The 14,375-nt window shown below is 45.1% G+C and overlaps 1 protein-coding gene across 6 annotated transcripts in view; it reads left to right on the top strand.

Moving 5' to 3' along the window:
• LOC139416191 (cGMP-specific 3',5'-cyclic phosphodiesterase-like) overlaps positions 1-14,375 on the top strand; it is a 93,619-nt gene that overhangs the window by 24,729 nt on the left and 54,515 nt on the right. For 2 of the 6 annotated variants that reach the window (XM_071164571.1, XM_071164569.1), the window contains exons 2-3: positions 5,000-5,549; positions 10,180-10,353. In XM_071164571.1, coding sequence (XP_071020672.1) covers positions 5,000-5,549; positions 10,180-10,353 — 724 coding nt within the window. Of the gene's footprint in view, positions 1-1,165; positions 1,464-3,790; positions 3,841-4,999; positions 5,550-10,179; positions 10,354-14,375 lie in introns of those variants that run through there. The other 4 variants (XM_071164568.1, XM_071164567.1, XM_071164572.1 and 1 more) reach the window with 4 other exon arrangements.

Below are 14,375 nucleotides of genomic sequence, written 5' to 3'. Positions count from 1 at the left end.
CCCCCTATCAGATAGACTGGATGCCTAATGTTCTGGGCTGTCCAGATTCTCTAGTAGGAGGCCAGGGAGCTCCCATATGCCTGGGGAGCGGGTCCTGTGCTCCCAGGGGTAAAAGAGATGCCATCTGCTGGGTAAGGTAACACCACAGTATCAGCATGGTCCCACTGGCTGGACACCAGAGAGACACAGGATCTAAAGGGCCTGCGACAATGAATAGTATATAGTGGAGGCCATTACTATTTGTCAATTCAGTGTGGGCCTCGGAAATGGGCTGGGGAGTTCAATGGAGCATGTTCAGTGATTGATTGTATTGAGACGGCACACTCGGTGGTTCGTATTCATAAAGCATCTTAGAGTAGGAGTGCTGATCTAGGAACAATTTGGCTTTTTAGGTAATAATGCATTGTATTATATGGATGGGAGGGGGCCTGATCTTAGATCAGCATTCCCAATCTGGGATATTTTTTAAATTATTTTTTTTACCTTTATTTAACTAGGCAAGTCAGCTAAGAACAAATTCGTATTTTCAATGACGGCCTAGGAACAGTGGGTTAACTGCCTGTTCAGGGGCAGAATGACAGATTTGTACCTTGTCAGCTCGGGGGTTTGAACTTGCAACCTTCCGGTTACTAGTCCAACGCTCTAACCACTAGGCTAGCAACTTTAAATACAGATTTTTGTTGTTGTTGAGGAGAACCAGTGGGTCATGCCTCCTTGCAAAAGGCTTCCTTGTAGTTGCTATTGATTGTTTTGCCCTTGTATCAGCATTCACCAACACCCACTCAAATATATGAGGCAAGTAAGGTCATTTGAGTGTAAGGAAGGAGCCATAGCTCATGCTGTATGTTAAATAGTTCCATCTATTCATGAGAATATGCACATGGTGAAAATGTCAATCTATTTGGTTGACAGTTAGGCTTAAAATATGTTCAGCTGACTTATCGAGGGCACATTTGAACCATCTTCCATTAATTAACTTAGTTCACTGATGTGAAAATCTCTGCCATCCTGGATATGTACACATATTATTGTAGGTTGTGCCCTTTGATGTAAACCCATATCTACTTTTCTGTCAAATAAACATACAAACAAATCACAAGATAACATCGCTTTTCCATTTTGGAATTTAGACTCCGTTATTGGAGGGGGGGGGGGGGGGGGGGGCATGTTGCTGAGGCGATGTTGCTGCGCAAAGGCAATGAGACTCTTGCAGAAGTCTACCCACAGGCGCTCACAATGTAGGAAGCGCTCGCTTGAAAACAGATTACCACCACACACACTGCTTGCCAGTGACTGATATTATTTGCTTCCATCTTCGGAGTGTTGATGGTAATCTGATTAATTTGAGGAATTTTTGCTCTGAGCATGGAGGGCTGCTATCTCCCCGAATACGAAAGGATGGAAGCGTGGCTTGACGACCACTTGGAGTTCGCTCACTCCTACTTTGTCAGGAAGGCTACAAGGTAAGCGCGGGGTGAGATTTAAGTCGTAACTGATTAATTGCATTTCCGAAACAGGGATAGCTCATTTTCTGATACAATTAATTAATGTGTTCCTGAGTTGAAACAACCTGAGTTGTTTCAACGTAAAACGACAGGCTACTAACGTTACTCGCTTGTATTATTGCCCCGGACCATCGGCACTACAGTCAGTAACCATTCACCAAAATAGCAAGAGAATTGAGAGCATAAGTGTAATCATTAACCTTTATTCGGGCGATTCCATTCCACGCTGTTCCAAAAAGCGCAGTGAATTAAAAGTTAAACACGTTTGGTTGTGTTACCACACAACTTCTGGAATAGATGCTATTGACATTATTAGTTGTTTTGGTTTTATTCTAACATAAAGGTGGTATGGCATGTTTTGACATATCGCAGTGGCTCGTATGCAGTTTGTGTTACTGTTTAGATAAGACCTTATAGGCTGGATACATTTGCCTAGATTGCAATCAGAACCTAAAATGACAATTAGTTCATGTTTAGACATACAGTCAGTAAACAGTCATTATTTACAGTATTTTATCTCACAGCAGCACACTATAAATTCCTGGGTGAGGTGCCAGTTGTAGCAAGCCAGCAGCCTTACTGTCATTAAGGGCATATTCTGTCCATATAGTGAGGCTGGCACCTTGGCATCACAACTATCAGTCCTAGTTTCGTTTCGAGTTTCAAGTTTTATGGTCACTTGCACAAGTACAGTGAAATGCCTTCCTTGAAACCTCCAAACCCAACGGTGCAGTGATCAATATCAATGTGGCACAACAACAAAAATAATACACGGAAGAACAAAAACACAATAAATAAACATACGAAATAAGAAGAACACGAGAAAGTACGAAGCTTTATACGGTGTCAGTTCCAATACCGTACAATGCGCGGGGATACTGGAGTGGAAGAGGTAGATATGTTTAGAGGTAAGGTGACTAGGCATCAGGATATATGACAAACAGAGTAGCAGCAGCATAAATGACGATTGTATGTGAGTGTGTGTAGAGTCAGTATACATGTTTGTGCAGGTTATGTGTGTGTTGGAGTGTCAGTGTGCGTGAGTGTGTAGAGTCCAGTGAGTGTGCATAGAGACAGAGCAACAACAACAAAAAGGAGTACAAGGGTCAACTCGGATAGTTTGTGTAGTCATTCTTTTAGCTATTTAGAAGTCTTATGGTTTGGGGGATAGAAGCTGTTCAGGAGCCTATTGGCACCTGTATCACCTGCCGTGCGGAAAGCAGAGAGAACAGTCTATGGCTTGCGTGGCTGGAGTCTTCAACGGTTTTCCGGGTCTCCATTTCACACCGCCTGATAAAAAGGTCCTGGAAGGCAGGGAGCTCGGCCCCAGTGATGTACTGGGCTGTCCGTACCACCTTCTGTAGAGCCATCCGATCGAGGGCGGTGCCGTTGCCATACCAAGTAGTGATGCAACCGGTCAAGATGCTCTCAATGGTGCAGCTGTAGAACTTTCTGAGGATTTGAGGGCCCATGCCAAACTTTTTCAACCTCCTCAGGGGGAAGAGGTGCTGTTGCGCCTTCTTCACAACCATGCGTGTATGAGCGGACCATTTTAAGTCCTTAGTGATTTGGACACCAAGGAACTTGAAGCTCTTGACCCACTCCACTGCAGCCTTGTTGATGTGGATAGGGGCATGCTCGCCCCCTTGTTTCCTGTAGTCCATGATCAGGTCCTTGGTCTTACTGAAGTTGAGGCAGAAGTTGTTGTCTCGGCACTACACTGCCAGGTCACTGAACTCATCCCTGTAGGCTGTCTCATCGTCGTCTGTGATCAGGCCTACCACCGGCCTGTCTTGATGATGGTGTTGGAGTCGTGCGTGGCCACGCAGTCGTGGTTGAACAGGGAGTACAGGAGGGGACTAAGCACACACCCCTGTGAGGCCGCCGTGTTGATGGTCAGCGTGGCGGAGGTGATGTTGCCTACCATCACCAAAATGGGTTGGGACTTCCACTGCACTTGTGTCAGCACATCATTTGTTGTTGATGAAGAGGCAAATCCCTCCCCCTCTCGATTTCCCTGACTCTACTGTCCTGTCCACTCGGTGACTGGAGAATCCATCGAGTTGGATAGCCCAGAGGGGTATCTTGTCCGAAAGCCATGTTTCAGAAAAGCAGAGTTATGAGAGTCCCGTTTGTAGCAAATCCACGATCAGAGGTCATCCATCTTATTATCAAGTGATTTGCCAATAGAATGGAGGGAAGAGGTGGAAGGTTTTCCCTACGGCTTAATCTCGCCAGGATTCCCCCTCTCCTGCCTCTTGGAAACCCTGAAATTTGGGTCGGAATTACATAAAGAGCCCAGTGCAGATGAGTCAAAGTTAAAATTGGAATTGGGGTAAGTAACTGCAGATCTGATGTTAAAAAGTTCTTGTTGGCTATAAGACATGATAGTGGATACCTTCCGTGCAAATAAAGTGAAGACTTATTCAGGGATACTTATTTGCATTTGTCTATCCAGAAGAAGTGTTTGCCTGTCCAGGTTTGCATAATTTACATTTCAGTCAAATAATCCTTATCTCATTGGATACCATCCCGTTTTCCACAGGCCCATGGAAAGGTCAGACATATTTCTCTTAGAGAAGTAACGGGAGATATGCATTTTCTTGGGTGTATCCACAGTAACCGCGTTATGCGATACATTATTTGATTGACACGTCAAAATATATCCGTTTGCACATATCATCAGATCGGATGTTTAGGTCTGAAACTCAGTTCTCTAAGAGCTCCTAAGGACACATTAGGGCTGCTTTATGGGGGATTCTCACTAGGGGGTCACACACACACACACAGACGTACACACAGGTTGCTGTCTCTTATGCTTGGCGAGATAACATTCCGCTTCCATCGGCTTGCGATTTCATAGTGCGGTTAGGGCTCAGTTTTATGTGTCTGGCAGGCAGCCTAATCTACAGGCACATTTCATGGCAAATCCGTTTTTACAGCCGCTGGGGTTTCGGAAGGTTTCAGTAGGGCTGTTCAGCCAAAGTAAGTCTTTGACAAAATAAAAAAGGTTGGGATTTGAACCTAGGACCTTGTGGTTAACAGTGTTTTTTAATGCTGGCACTGTGCATATCAGTCATGCTTTACAAATGTGCACTGCCGAACAGAATTAGTCTGTGAGTTACTGTGTGAGGGGGAACGTGTGTGTGTGTGCGCGTGGTGTGTGCATACGCGTGTGCCCCTGGGATTGCGGTAGAAAGTTGTTCAAATGTCTAACATTGTTGATGAATGTATTGTAAGTCTGGTAAGGCATATCTCATGATGTGTTGTAATGCATGTCCTGTGTGTCCTGTCTATTGTCTATTAGGAGATGGAGAAATCTGGTAGAACCTCTTCGCACTACCTCCCCATGTAAAGCTTGTCAAATACACACATTCCTCAGATTGTTTATATTTTCCTCTAATGTCCTATAATGTCATATTGACCTGTTGTATGATATTGGTTATTGTTTTTATAATGTCGTATAATGTCCCGTGTGTTGTGTGTTGGTACAGGGAGATGGTGAATGCCTGGTTTGCTGAGCGAGTCCACTCCATCCAGCCCTCCTCATCATCCTCCTCCTCGTCATCCTCCAAAGAAACCCTTACACCACAGAGACCCACCCAGCCCTCAGACAGTCCCTGCCTAGCCTTCTCCCTGCCGCCTTCCCTGGGCCTGAACGACGGGCGCTCTCCCTCCCCGTCCCCCAGCCCCGCTCCCAGCACCCCCACCCGCAAGATCTCTGCATCTGAGTTTGACAGGCCACTGAGGCCCATCGTGGTCAAGGACGCGGAAGGCTCACTAACCTTCCTCTGTGACGCCGAACCCGACCGAGGCGACATCCGGACGCCCATGCCCTTCAGAACCCAGCAGGGAGGGGTCGGGCTTGGCATCCCTGCAGGGATGATGGACGAGGTGGGCAGTGCCCGGGGGTTGGACCGCTGTGCCAGACTGTTGGAGTTGGTGAAGGATGTGTCGAGTCACTTGGACGTGACGGCTCTGTGCCACAAGATCTTTCTGCACATCAACGAGCTGATTGCTGCCGACCGCTACTCCCTCTTCCTGGTAGGTAGGGGCACGATGGGAAAGAAGGATTGGGCACGGGTTAGCCTATGAGAGAAAGAAGGATTGGGCACGGTTAGCCTATGAGAGAAAGAAGGATTGGGCACGGGTTAGCCTATGAGAGAAAGAAGGATTGGGCACGGGTTAGCCTATGAGAGAAAGAAGGATTGGGCACGGGTTAGCCTATGAGAGAAAGAAGAATTGGGCACGGGTTAGCCTATGAGAGAAAGAAGGATTGGGCACGGGTTAGCCTATGTCATGAAACAAATTTAGTATGAGATGATGAAGGATTCGTTTTTCAATTATATGGTGCTGAATTAAACTGTTGGAATAGTTGGCTCCCAAGTGTCCTTCCTGCTCTCTCTTATTATGAAAAATGATTATTATTAGAATGACATTTTTCATATTATAGATTTTTCCCCCCCACACCAGATACAAAACATACACATACGAACAACAACTTACAAACGCACACAAACCACGACTACATCTCCTCTGCCCAGACCCGCATGCTCACACCTCCATCCCTAGTGCCTGCATTATTGTTTGGCACATTGTGTCAAATTGTAAAAAGAAATCAATCTCGGCCGCCGGTGTTATTTCAATAATACATCATTCGATTTTTCCATTGTGTTAATGATGGCCGATTGATTGATTTCCAAGTTTTTAGTACACGTTTTTTTCAAGATGAGAAGAGGCCCATTTGGCTGGATGATTATCTCACAACAATCCGACATGCCATGTCTTGAAATGTGCAGACAGACAGATTAAAAGTAAGTTTACATTGTAATACTTTTGAACAGCCAACTTTCTAGCTCTGCCCATGGGCTGAGACTTCACAGCAGTCCCAGAAAGCATGAATTATTGAGTCCTCGTTAGTTTTTACACTTAAGACATGACTCTGTCGTTGTGCTGTAGAATTTGGGAATTTTGTCTCTTGTATGATACATTCTATACATTTGTTTATGCTGGATTAAGCATACATTTTAGAAAGCTGTCATTTCATTAGTTATGCTCCAACATTCCCTCCATCTTGTGCCAACTTCAGTTATTTTTAAGTCTTTGGTTCCAATAGTTTATATTTTTTTTCTAAAAGAGTTGGAGATGCTCTCTTTAAGGTTTTGTATATCTTCCCTCTCATATAAACATCCTTTTCTGACTCAAATAAGATTCCCTCAAGGTGGCTCTGGTTTCTAATCAAATTTTGTGATATGTAACTTTTAAGTAGCCTATACTTGAAAATATTTACATCGGTCAGTCCAAAATGGCTTTTTAATTATATTTCTGGAAATAAATGTACATATGTACAAAAGTATGTATACACCACTTCAAATTAGTGGATTTGGCTATTTTAACCATACCCATTGCTGACAGGTGTATAAAATCAAGCACACAGCCATGCAATCTCCATAGACAAACATAACGACTGCGAGCCAGGCGTAATGGCCCAACATTAGTGCCCGACCTCACTAAATCAAATCAAAGTTATTTGTCACGTGTCCCGAATACACCTTACAGTGAAATGCTTACTTATAGGCTCCAACCAATAGTGCAAAAAAGGTGTTAGGTAAACAATAGGTAAGTAAAGAAAATAAAACAACAGTAAAAAGACAGGCTATATACAGTAGCGAGGCTATAAAAGTAGCAAGGCTACATACAGACACCGGTTAGTCAGGCTGATTGAGGTAGTATGTACATGTAGATATAGTTAAAGTGACTATGCATATATGATGAACAGAGAGTAGCAGTAGCGTAAAAGAGGGGTTGGCGGGTGGTGGGAGGCGGGAGGCGGGACACAATGCAAATAGTCCGGGTAGCCATTTGATGACCTGTTCAGGACGCTTATGGCTTCGGGGTAAAAACTTTTGAGAAGCCTTTTTGTCCTAGACTTGGCACTCCGGTACCACTTGCCATGCGATAGTAGAGAGAACAGTCTATGACTGGGGTGGCTGGGGTCTTTGACAATTTTTAGGGCCTTCCTCTGACACCGCCTGGTGTAGAGGTCCTGGATGGCAGGCAGCTTAGCCCCAGTGATGTACTGGGCCGTACGCACTACCCTATGTAGTGCCTTGCGGTCAGAGGCCGAGCAATTGCTGTACCAAGCAGTGATGCAACCAGTCAGGATATTCTCAATATTCTCGTATCATCTGTAGAATCTTTTGAGGATCTAAGGACCCATGCCAAATCTTTTTAGTTTCCTGAGGGGGAATAGGCTTTGTCGTGTTCTCTTCATACTGTCTTGGTGTATTTGGACCATTCTAGTTTGTTGTTGATGTGGACACCAAGGAACTTGAAGCTCTCAACCTGCTCTACTACAGCCTCGTTGATGAGAATGGGGGTGTGCTCGGTCTTCCTTTTCCTGTAGTCCACAATCATCTCCTTAGTCTTGGTTACGTTGAGGGATAGGTTGTTATTATGGCACCACACGGCCAGGTCTCTGACCTCCTCCCTATAGGCTGTCTCGTCGTTGTCTGTTCTCAGGCCTACCACTGTTGTGTCGTCTGCAAACTTAATGATGGTGTTGGAGTTGTGCCTGGTCATGCAGTCGTGGGTGAACAGGGAGTACAGGAGGGGACTGAGCACGCACCCCTGTGGAGTGTTGAGGTGTTGAGGATCAGCATGGCAGATGTGTTGCTACCTACCCTCAACACCTGGGGGCGGCCCGTCAGGAAGTCCAGGATCCAGTTGCAGAGGGAGGTGTTTAGTCCCAGGATCCTTAGCGTAGTGATGAGCTTTGAGGGTACTATGGTGTGGAACGCTGAGCTATAGTCAATTAATAGCATTCTCACATAAGTGTTCCTTTTGTCCAAGTGGGAAAGGGCAGTGTGGAGTGCAATAGAGATTGCATCATCTGTGGATCTGTTTGGGCGGTATGAAAATTGGAGTGGGTCTAGGGTTTCTGAGATAATGGTGTTGATGTGAGCCATTACCAACCTTTCAAAGCACTTCATGGCTACAGATTTGAGTGCTACGGGTCTGTAGTCATTTAGGCAGGTTGCCTTTGTGTCCTTGGGCACAGGCACTATGGTGGTCTGCTTGAAACATGTTGGTATTACAGACTCAATCAGGGAAATGTTGAAAATGTCAGTGAAGACACCTGCCAGTTGGTCGAGCACATGCCTGGAACACATGTCCTGGTAATCCGTCTGGCCCCGCAGCCTTGTGTATGTTGACCTGTTTAAAGGTCTTACTCACGTCGGCTACGGAGAGCATGATCACACAGTCGTCCGGAACAGCTGATGCTCTCATGCATGCCTCAGTGTTGCTTGCCTCGAAGCTAGCATAGAAGTGATTTAGATCGTCTGGTAGGCTTGTGTCACTGGGCAGCTCCTGGCTGTTCTTCCCTTTGTAGTTTGTAATAGTTTGCAAGCCCTGCCACATAAGACGAGCGTCGGAGCCGGTGTAGTATAATTCAATCTTAGCCCTGTGTTGACGCTTTGCCTTTTTGATGGTTCGTCGCAGGGCATAGCAGGATTTCTTGTAAGCTTCCGGGTTAGAGTCCCGCACCTTGAAAGTGGCAGCTCAACTTCTGGTTGGGGTATGTACGTACAGTCACTGTGGGGATGACGTCCTCGATGCACTTATTGATAAAACCAGTGACTGATGGCCCAACATCCGTGCCCGACCTCACTAATGCGCTTGTGGCTGAATGGAAGCAAGTCCCCGCAGCAAGGTTCCCACATCTAGTGGAAATCCTTCCCAGAATAGTGGAGGCTGTTATAGCAGGGGGGACAACTTCATATGCCCATGATTTTAGAATGAGATATCAACAAGCAGGTGTCCACATACTTTGGTCATGTAGTGTATTTCCTGTTACCAAGTCATTTACGGTTTCTATGCCTTTAGTTTTCCTTGTGAATCAACTTATCTGTGAATTCTGAAACACTATCCAAGGATTGTTCCATAGGGTTGTGTTTTTAGGGAGTGATATTGGTTCTTGTAGAATATGTTTCATTTTCTTCCATATTGTTATAGTTTTATTAACTATGAAGTTGTTAATGTTCTTAGCTTTATCCTTTGAACATAGACATGTAAAAAGATTCTGGGGATGAGCATGTCCATCTTCAATATGTACCCATTGTTCGTCTAACTATGTTGCAAGTAAAAGCCTTGGGTAGCGTGTTGCAGTTTAGGCTCCCCAGGGGAGGAAGGGGAGGACCATCCTCCTCAGTGAATTTCATAAAAATCTAAATTGTAAAACATTTAAAAGTTATAATTTTTAGATAAAACAATACTAAATCTAATCACGTGACCAAATAATTGATTAAAACACTATTTTGCAAAGAAGGTCTACAGTAGCCTCAACAGCACTCTGTAGGGCAGCAACATGGTGTAGCAGGAGGACAGCTAGTTTCCGTCCTCCTCTGGGTTCATTGACTTCAATACAAAACCCTAGGAGGCTCATGGTTCTCACCCCCTTCCATAGACACACAGTAATTGAATTCCTTTCTAATCCTTATCTAATTATACAACCGTATCAGGTAGAAATGGTAACATTTCCATGCAAATTAACAGTAAAGTATCATATCAAATCATGGATGTAGTGTAAACTGTGGAGCATTTTGCACAGTTTCTTCCTGTAGAATCTCGATAGGTATGACCTCACTTCTGTTCCTTGTTTTGTGAATCCCAGGTGGGCGAGGACAGCTCCAACAGGAAGTTCCTGGTGAGCAGGCTGTTTGATGTGGCCGAGGGCTCCACACTGGAGGAGGTGTCCAATAGCTGCATCCGCCTGGAGTGGAACAAGGGAATTGTGGGTCACGTGGCGGCCACGGGCCAGCCCCTCAACATCAAGAATGCTTACGAGGTGAGACTTTTACATTTTTTTTTATTTAACCTTTATTTAACTAGGCAAGTCAGTTAAGAACAAATTCTTATTTTACAATGACGGCCTACCCCGGCCAAACCCTCCCCTAACCCGGACTACTCTGGGCCAATTGAGCGCCGCCCTATGGGTCTCCCGATCATGGCCAGTTGTGATACAGCCCGGGATTGAACCAGGGTCTGTAGTGACGCCTCAAGCACTGATATGCAGGAGACGGAGCCTTTCTTTCCTCGTTTTTTGGTAGTCTCAATCTCCTTTTTATTTTCCTTCTTGGGTCAGGCTTTAATTTACTGTACGATTTCAGCTGGTAATTACTAAAACATTATGCGTTTAAAAGCGGTAATTTATGGAGCCTGTTTCAATGAATCGTCAAGAAACCCAAAGGTTGTTTTCACAGTAGGTAATTGAATGATTATTACAACATATTCCCGTGTACATTCTAAGTACTACCTAGGTAATGCAGTAGCGAACTGTAAAATAAAGGGTAATGCTCTTTTGACCTCCTTTTTTTGCAGCCTCCCTTGTTTCTCTGCTGCTTGTCAGGTAATATGGACACCCGGTGGGATCATGATGATGAATATAATGAGGATGTTGGGTGTGTGTGTTTTGAATCAGGCCACTGTTTGTGTCGGGGAGTATGTGTCTTTGCTGTCGGAGTGCAGGACCTGAGAGTGACTGGCCAAGCATAAACCACAGAGCAGGAGGGAGAGAGGGAGGGAGGGGGAGAGGGAGGGAAGAGGGAGGAGAGGGAGGGGTAGAGAGGGAGGGGGGAGGGGGGGGAGGGAGGGGGAGGGGGGGGGGGGAGAGGGAGGGAGGGAGGGAGAGAGAGAGAGAGAATTTAAAAAGATCAACAACGATCACGTGGGTCAAAAAGTACATCACTGGATTGAAGGACACACATTCAACCCCTCTCACACACACGCTTAAAGTGAAATACTCACAAAAATCAGTGCGAGTTGACCTTTTACGTAAGGGCCCAGACATGCCTCACTCATGACACGTCGTCCCTTGACAGTTTGAATATATCGATCCTGTTGGGTATTGTTTTACAAGACGTATCACTTTCTTGCTGCAATCAATAATCAAACCGTCTTGACCTTTCAACCTGTCATTACCAAGGCAGTCTAAGATGGTCAGTCATGAGTATATACAGTATAGTAAAGGTAGTAACGCTGTAATGATCTGTAATGATTAAAGGTCGTAGTATCAGTCTTGGCCCAGTTACAATGTCATGGCCCCTGGAGACCATGCCGGATTTTAACCTTTGACCCACATAGTGATGTCACTGCACAGGGCCTAAAACAGGGCTCAGCTTTCCTTGCTGTCTCTCAGCCATGGAAATGACACGGTTGTGCTGAGTGTGTGTATAGTGTGCGTGCGGGCATGTGTGTGTCCTTCAGCTGCAAGTGGCCACTGTTCTACTCCATTTTTACCTTGCTGTCACATATACATTAAGAGCAGGATTGTAGACATACAGTATGCGTTTGACTACATACATGGTGCGTGTATCTACTCACACCGCAGCAGGACCAGAGGTCTTCTTGACCTGATCCCCCTCTCTAGGACAGTGGTTTCCAACCTGTTTTAACCCCTTTAAGTACCCCCTGTAAATAGGCCAAGTACCCCCAGGGGTCCTAGTGCCCCTGGTTGGGAACGACTGCTCTAGGAGATGTAAACTTATCGGTGTTCTCCCAGTAGGGTCCCAGCTCTGTCAATTGGTGGAGAGGGAGATGAAAGCCAGAGTCTGTAAGGAGGACAGGATGTGTAATGTGAAGAGCTCACACACACACACACACACACACAGACACACACACACACACACGCACACACACACACACACACACACACACACACACAGACACACACACACACACACACACACACACACACACACACACACACACACACACACACACACACACACACACACACACACACACACACACACACACACACTCAGTCAGACCCCCTGTGGAGGAAGTATGTCTTTGAAAGAGAACGCAGATGTTTGAGAGAGAAGAAGAGTGTTCTTTCTTCTTTGTGTACATGTCCATGTCTACTCACATGCAATTTCATGTGACATCACTCTACCTTACCCCTGATTAGCTAGCTGCTACGCAATCATCTGGTTGCCGGCCAACAGTGTTCAGACTGACGACGATGACTTTATTGGTGATATTTATAGCACTTAATTTTGATGAAGTGGCCGGGTGTTTTCCTAAACAAGCCTACAGGGACCTAGACTGGAGGAGAGGGAGGGAGAGAGAAGAAGAGATAAATTAGAAGAGACAGAGCGAGGAAGAGACAAAGACAGCGAGAGAGAGAGAGAGAGAGAGAGCCCGTGGCTTCTTGTCGACGCACCTGTGTCCAATTAGTTTGTTAATCCGGCACCTGTGTCCAATTAGTTTGTTAATCCGGTATGGACAGAGGAGAGGAGGTGTGTGTGTGTGTGTGTGTGTGTGTGTGTGCATCCATGTTTGTGTGTGTGTGTCTGTTAGCAAAACAAGCCACCAGCTGGGTCCATAGAACCTGATACGGGACCTGCGTTATGTTTTTAAAAAACAGCCAAAGCTTTCAGGAAGTGCATCTGCGTCACTCTGCATGGGGGTAGCTCCTACCTAGGGAATTCCTAGCTCTCTGATTGGCTCGTTAAGCCCCAGCAGTTGGGACGGCATTCAAATTGGTGGTGAAACCTGGGCACTCTGTGGGGAGAGTGGTTGGCAACCGCACAGGCCAGACCCATATGTGGAATTTACAGGGAAGTTTTCTTATCAATACCCCTACAGTGTTGTCTCTAGAACAGTGGTCACTTTTACACTGAAATAATATATGGTCCCATGTTTCATGAGCTGAAATAAAAGATATGCATAAAAAGCTTATTTCTCTAAAATGTTGTGCCCAAATTTGTTTGCATCCCTGTTAGTGAGCATTTCTTATTTTCCAAGATAATCCATCCACCTGACTGGTGTGGCATATCAAGAAGCTGATTAAACATTATGATAATTACACAGGTGCACCTTGTGCTGGGGACAATAAAAGGCCACTCTAAAATGTGCAGTTTTGTCACACAACATAATGCCACAGATGTCTCAAGTTTTGAGGGAGTGTACAATTGGCATGCTGACTGCAGGAATGTCCACCAGAGCTGTTGACAGAGAATTGAATGTTAATTTCTCACCCACAGACCATGTGTATGGCATCATGTGGGCGAGCGGTTTGCTGATGTCAACATTGGGAACAGAGTGACTCATAGTGGTGGTGGGGTTATGGTATGGGCAGGCATAAGCTACGGACAATGAACACAATTGCATTTTATCGATGGCAATTTGAATGCACAGAGATCTTGAGGCCCATTGTCGTGCCATTCACCCACCACTATCCCCTCATGTTTCAGCATGATAATGCTGTACACAATTCCTGGAAGCTGAAAATATCTCAATGCTCTGGATTGACGTGTAGGCCAGCGTGTTCCGGTTCCCGCCAATATCCAGCAACATCGCACAGCCATTGAAGAGGAGTGGGGACTACATTCCCCAGGCCATAATCAACAGCCTGATCATCACTATGAAAAGGAGATGTGTCGCGCTGCATGAGGCAAATGGTGGTCACAGACACGGACTGGTTTTCTGATCCACTCCACTGCCTTTTATTTTAGATATCTGCGACCAGTCATATGAAATCCATAGAATAGGGCCTAAGGAATGTATTTAAATTGGCTGATTTCCTTATATGAACTGTATCTCAGTAAAATCTTTGAAATTGTTGCATGTTGCATTTATATTTTTGTTCAGTATAATTCAACGATTTCTGTGACCAACGTAAGTTATACACTAATGACCGACTTAGGTAATATTGACTCCGAGATAGAACTATTCAAAAAATCATAGCCACAATCATAGCAAAGACAAAACTTTTCTCTTGTTAAAATATCATTAGTTATATAAATTACTTTAGAATTCAAATAACCAAGGCAGATTATTATTTTCAGGAAAAGTCTGCCTCCA

Source organism: Oncorhynchus clarkii, chromosome 9 (genome assembly GCF_045791955.1).
Source record: "Oncorhynchus clarkii lewisi isolate Uvic-CL-2024 chromosome 9, UVic_Ocla_1.0, whole genome shotgun sequence".
Classification (NCBI taxonomy): domain Eukaryota; kingdom Metazoa; phylum Chordata; class Actinopteri; order Salmoniformes; family Salmonidae; genus Oncorhynchus; species Oncorhynchus clarkii.
This window is presented reverse-complemented; position numbering and strand designations above follow the sequence as displayed.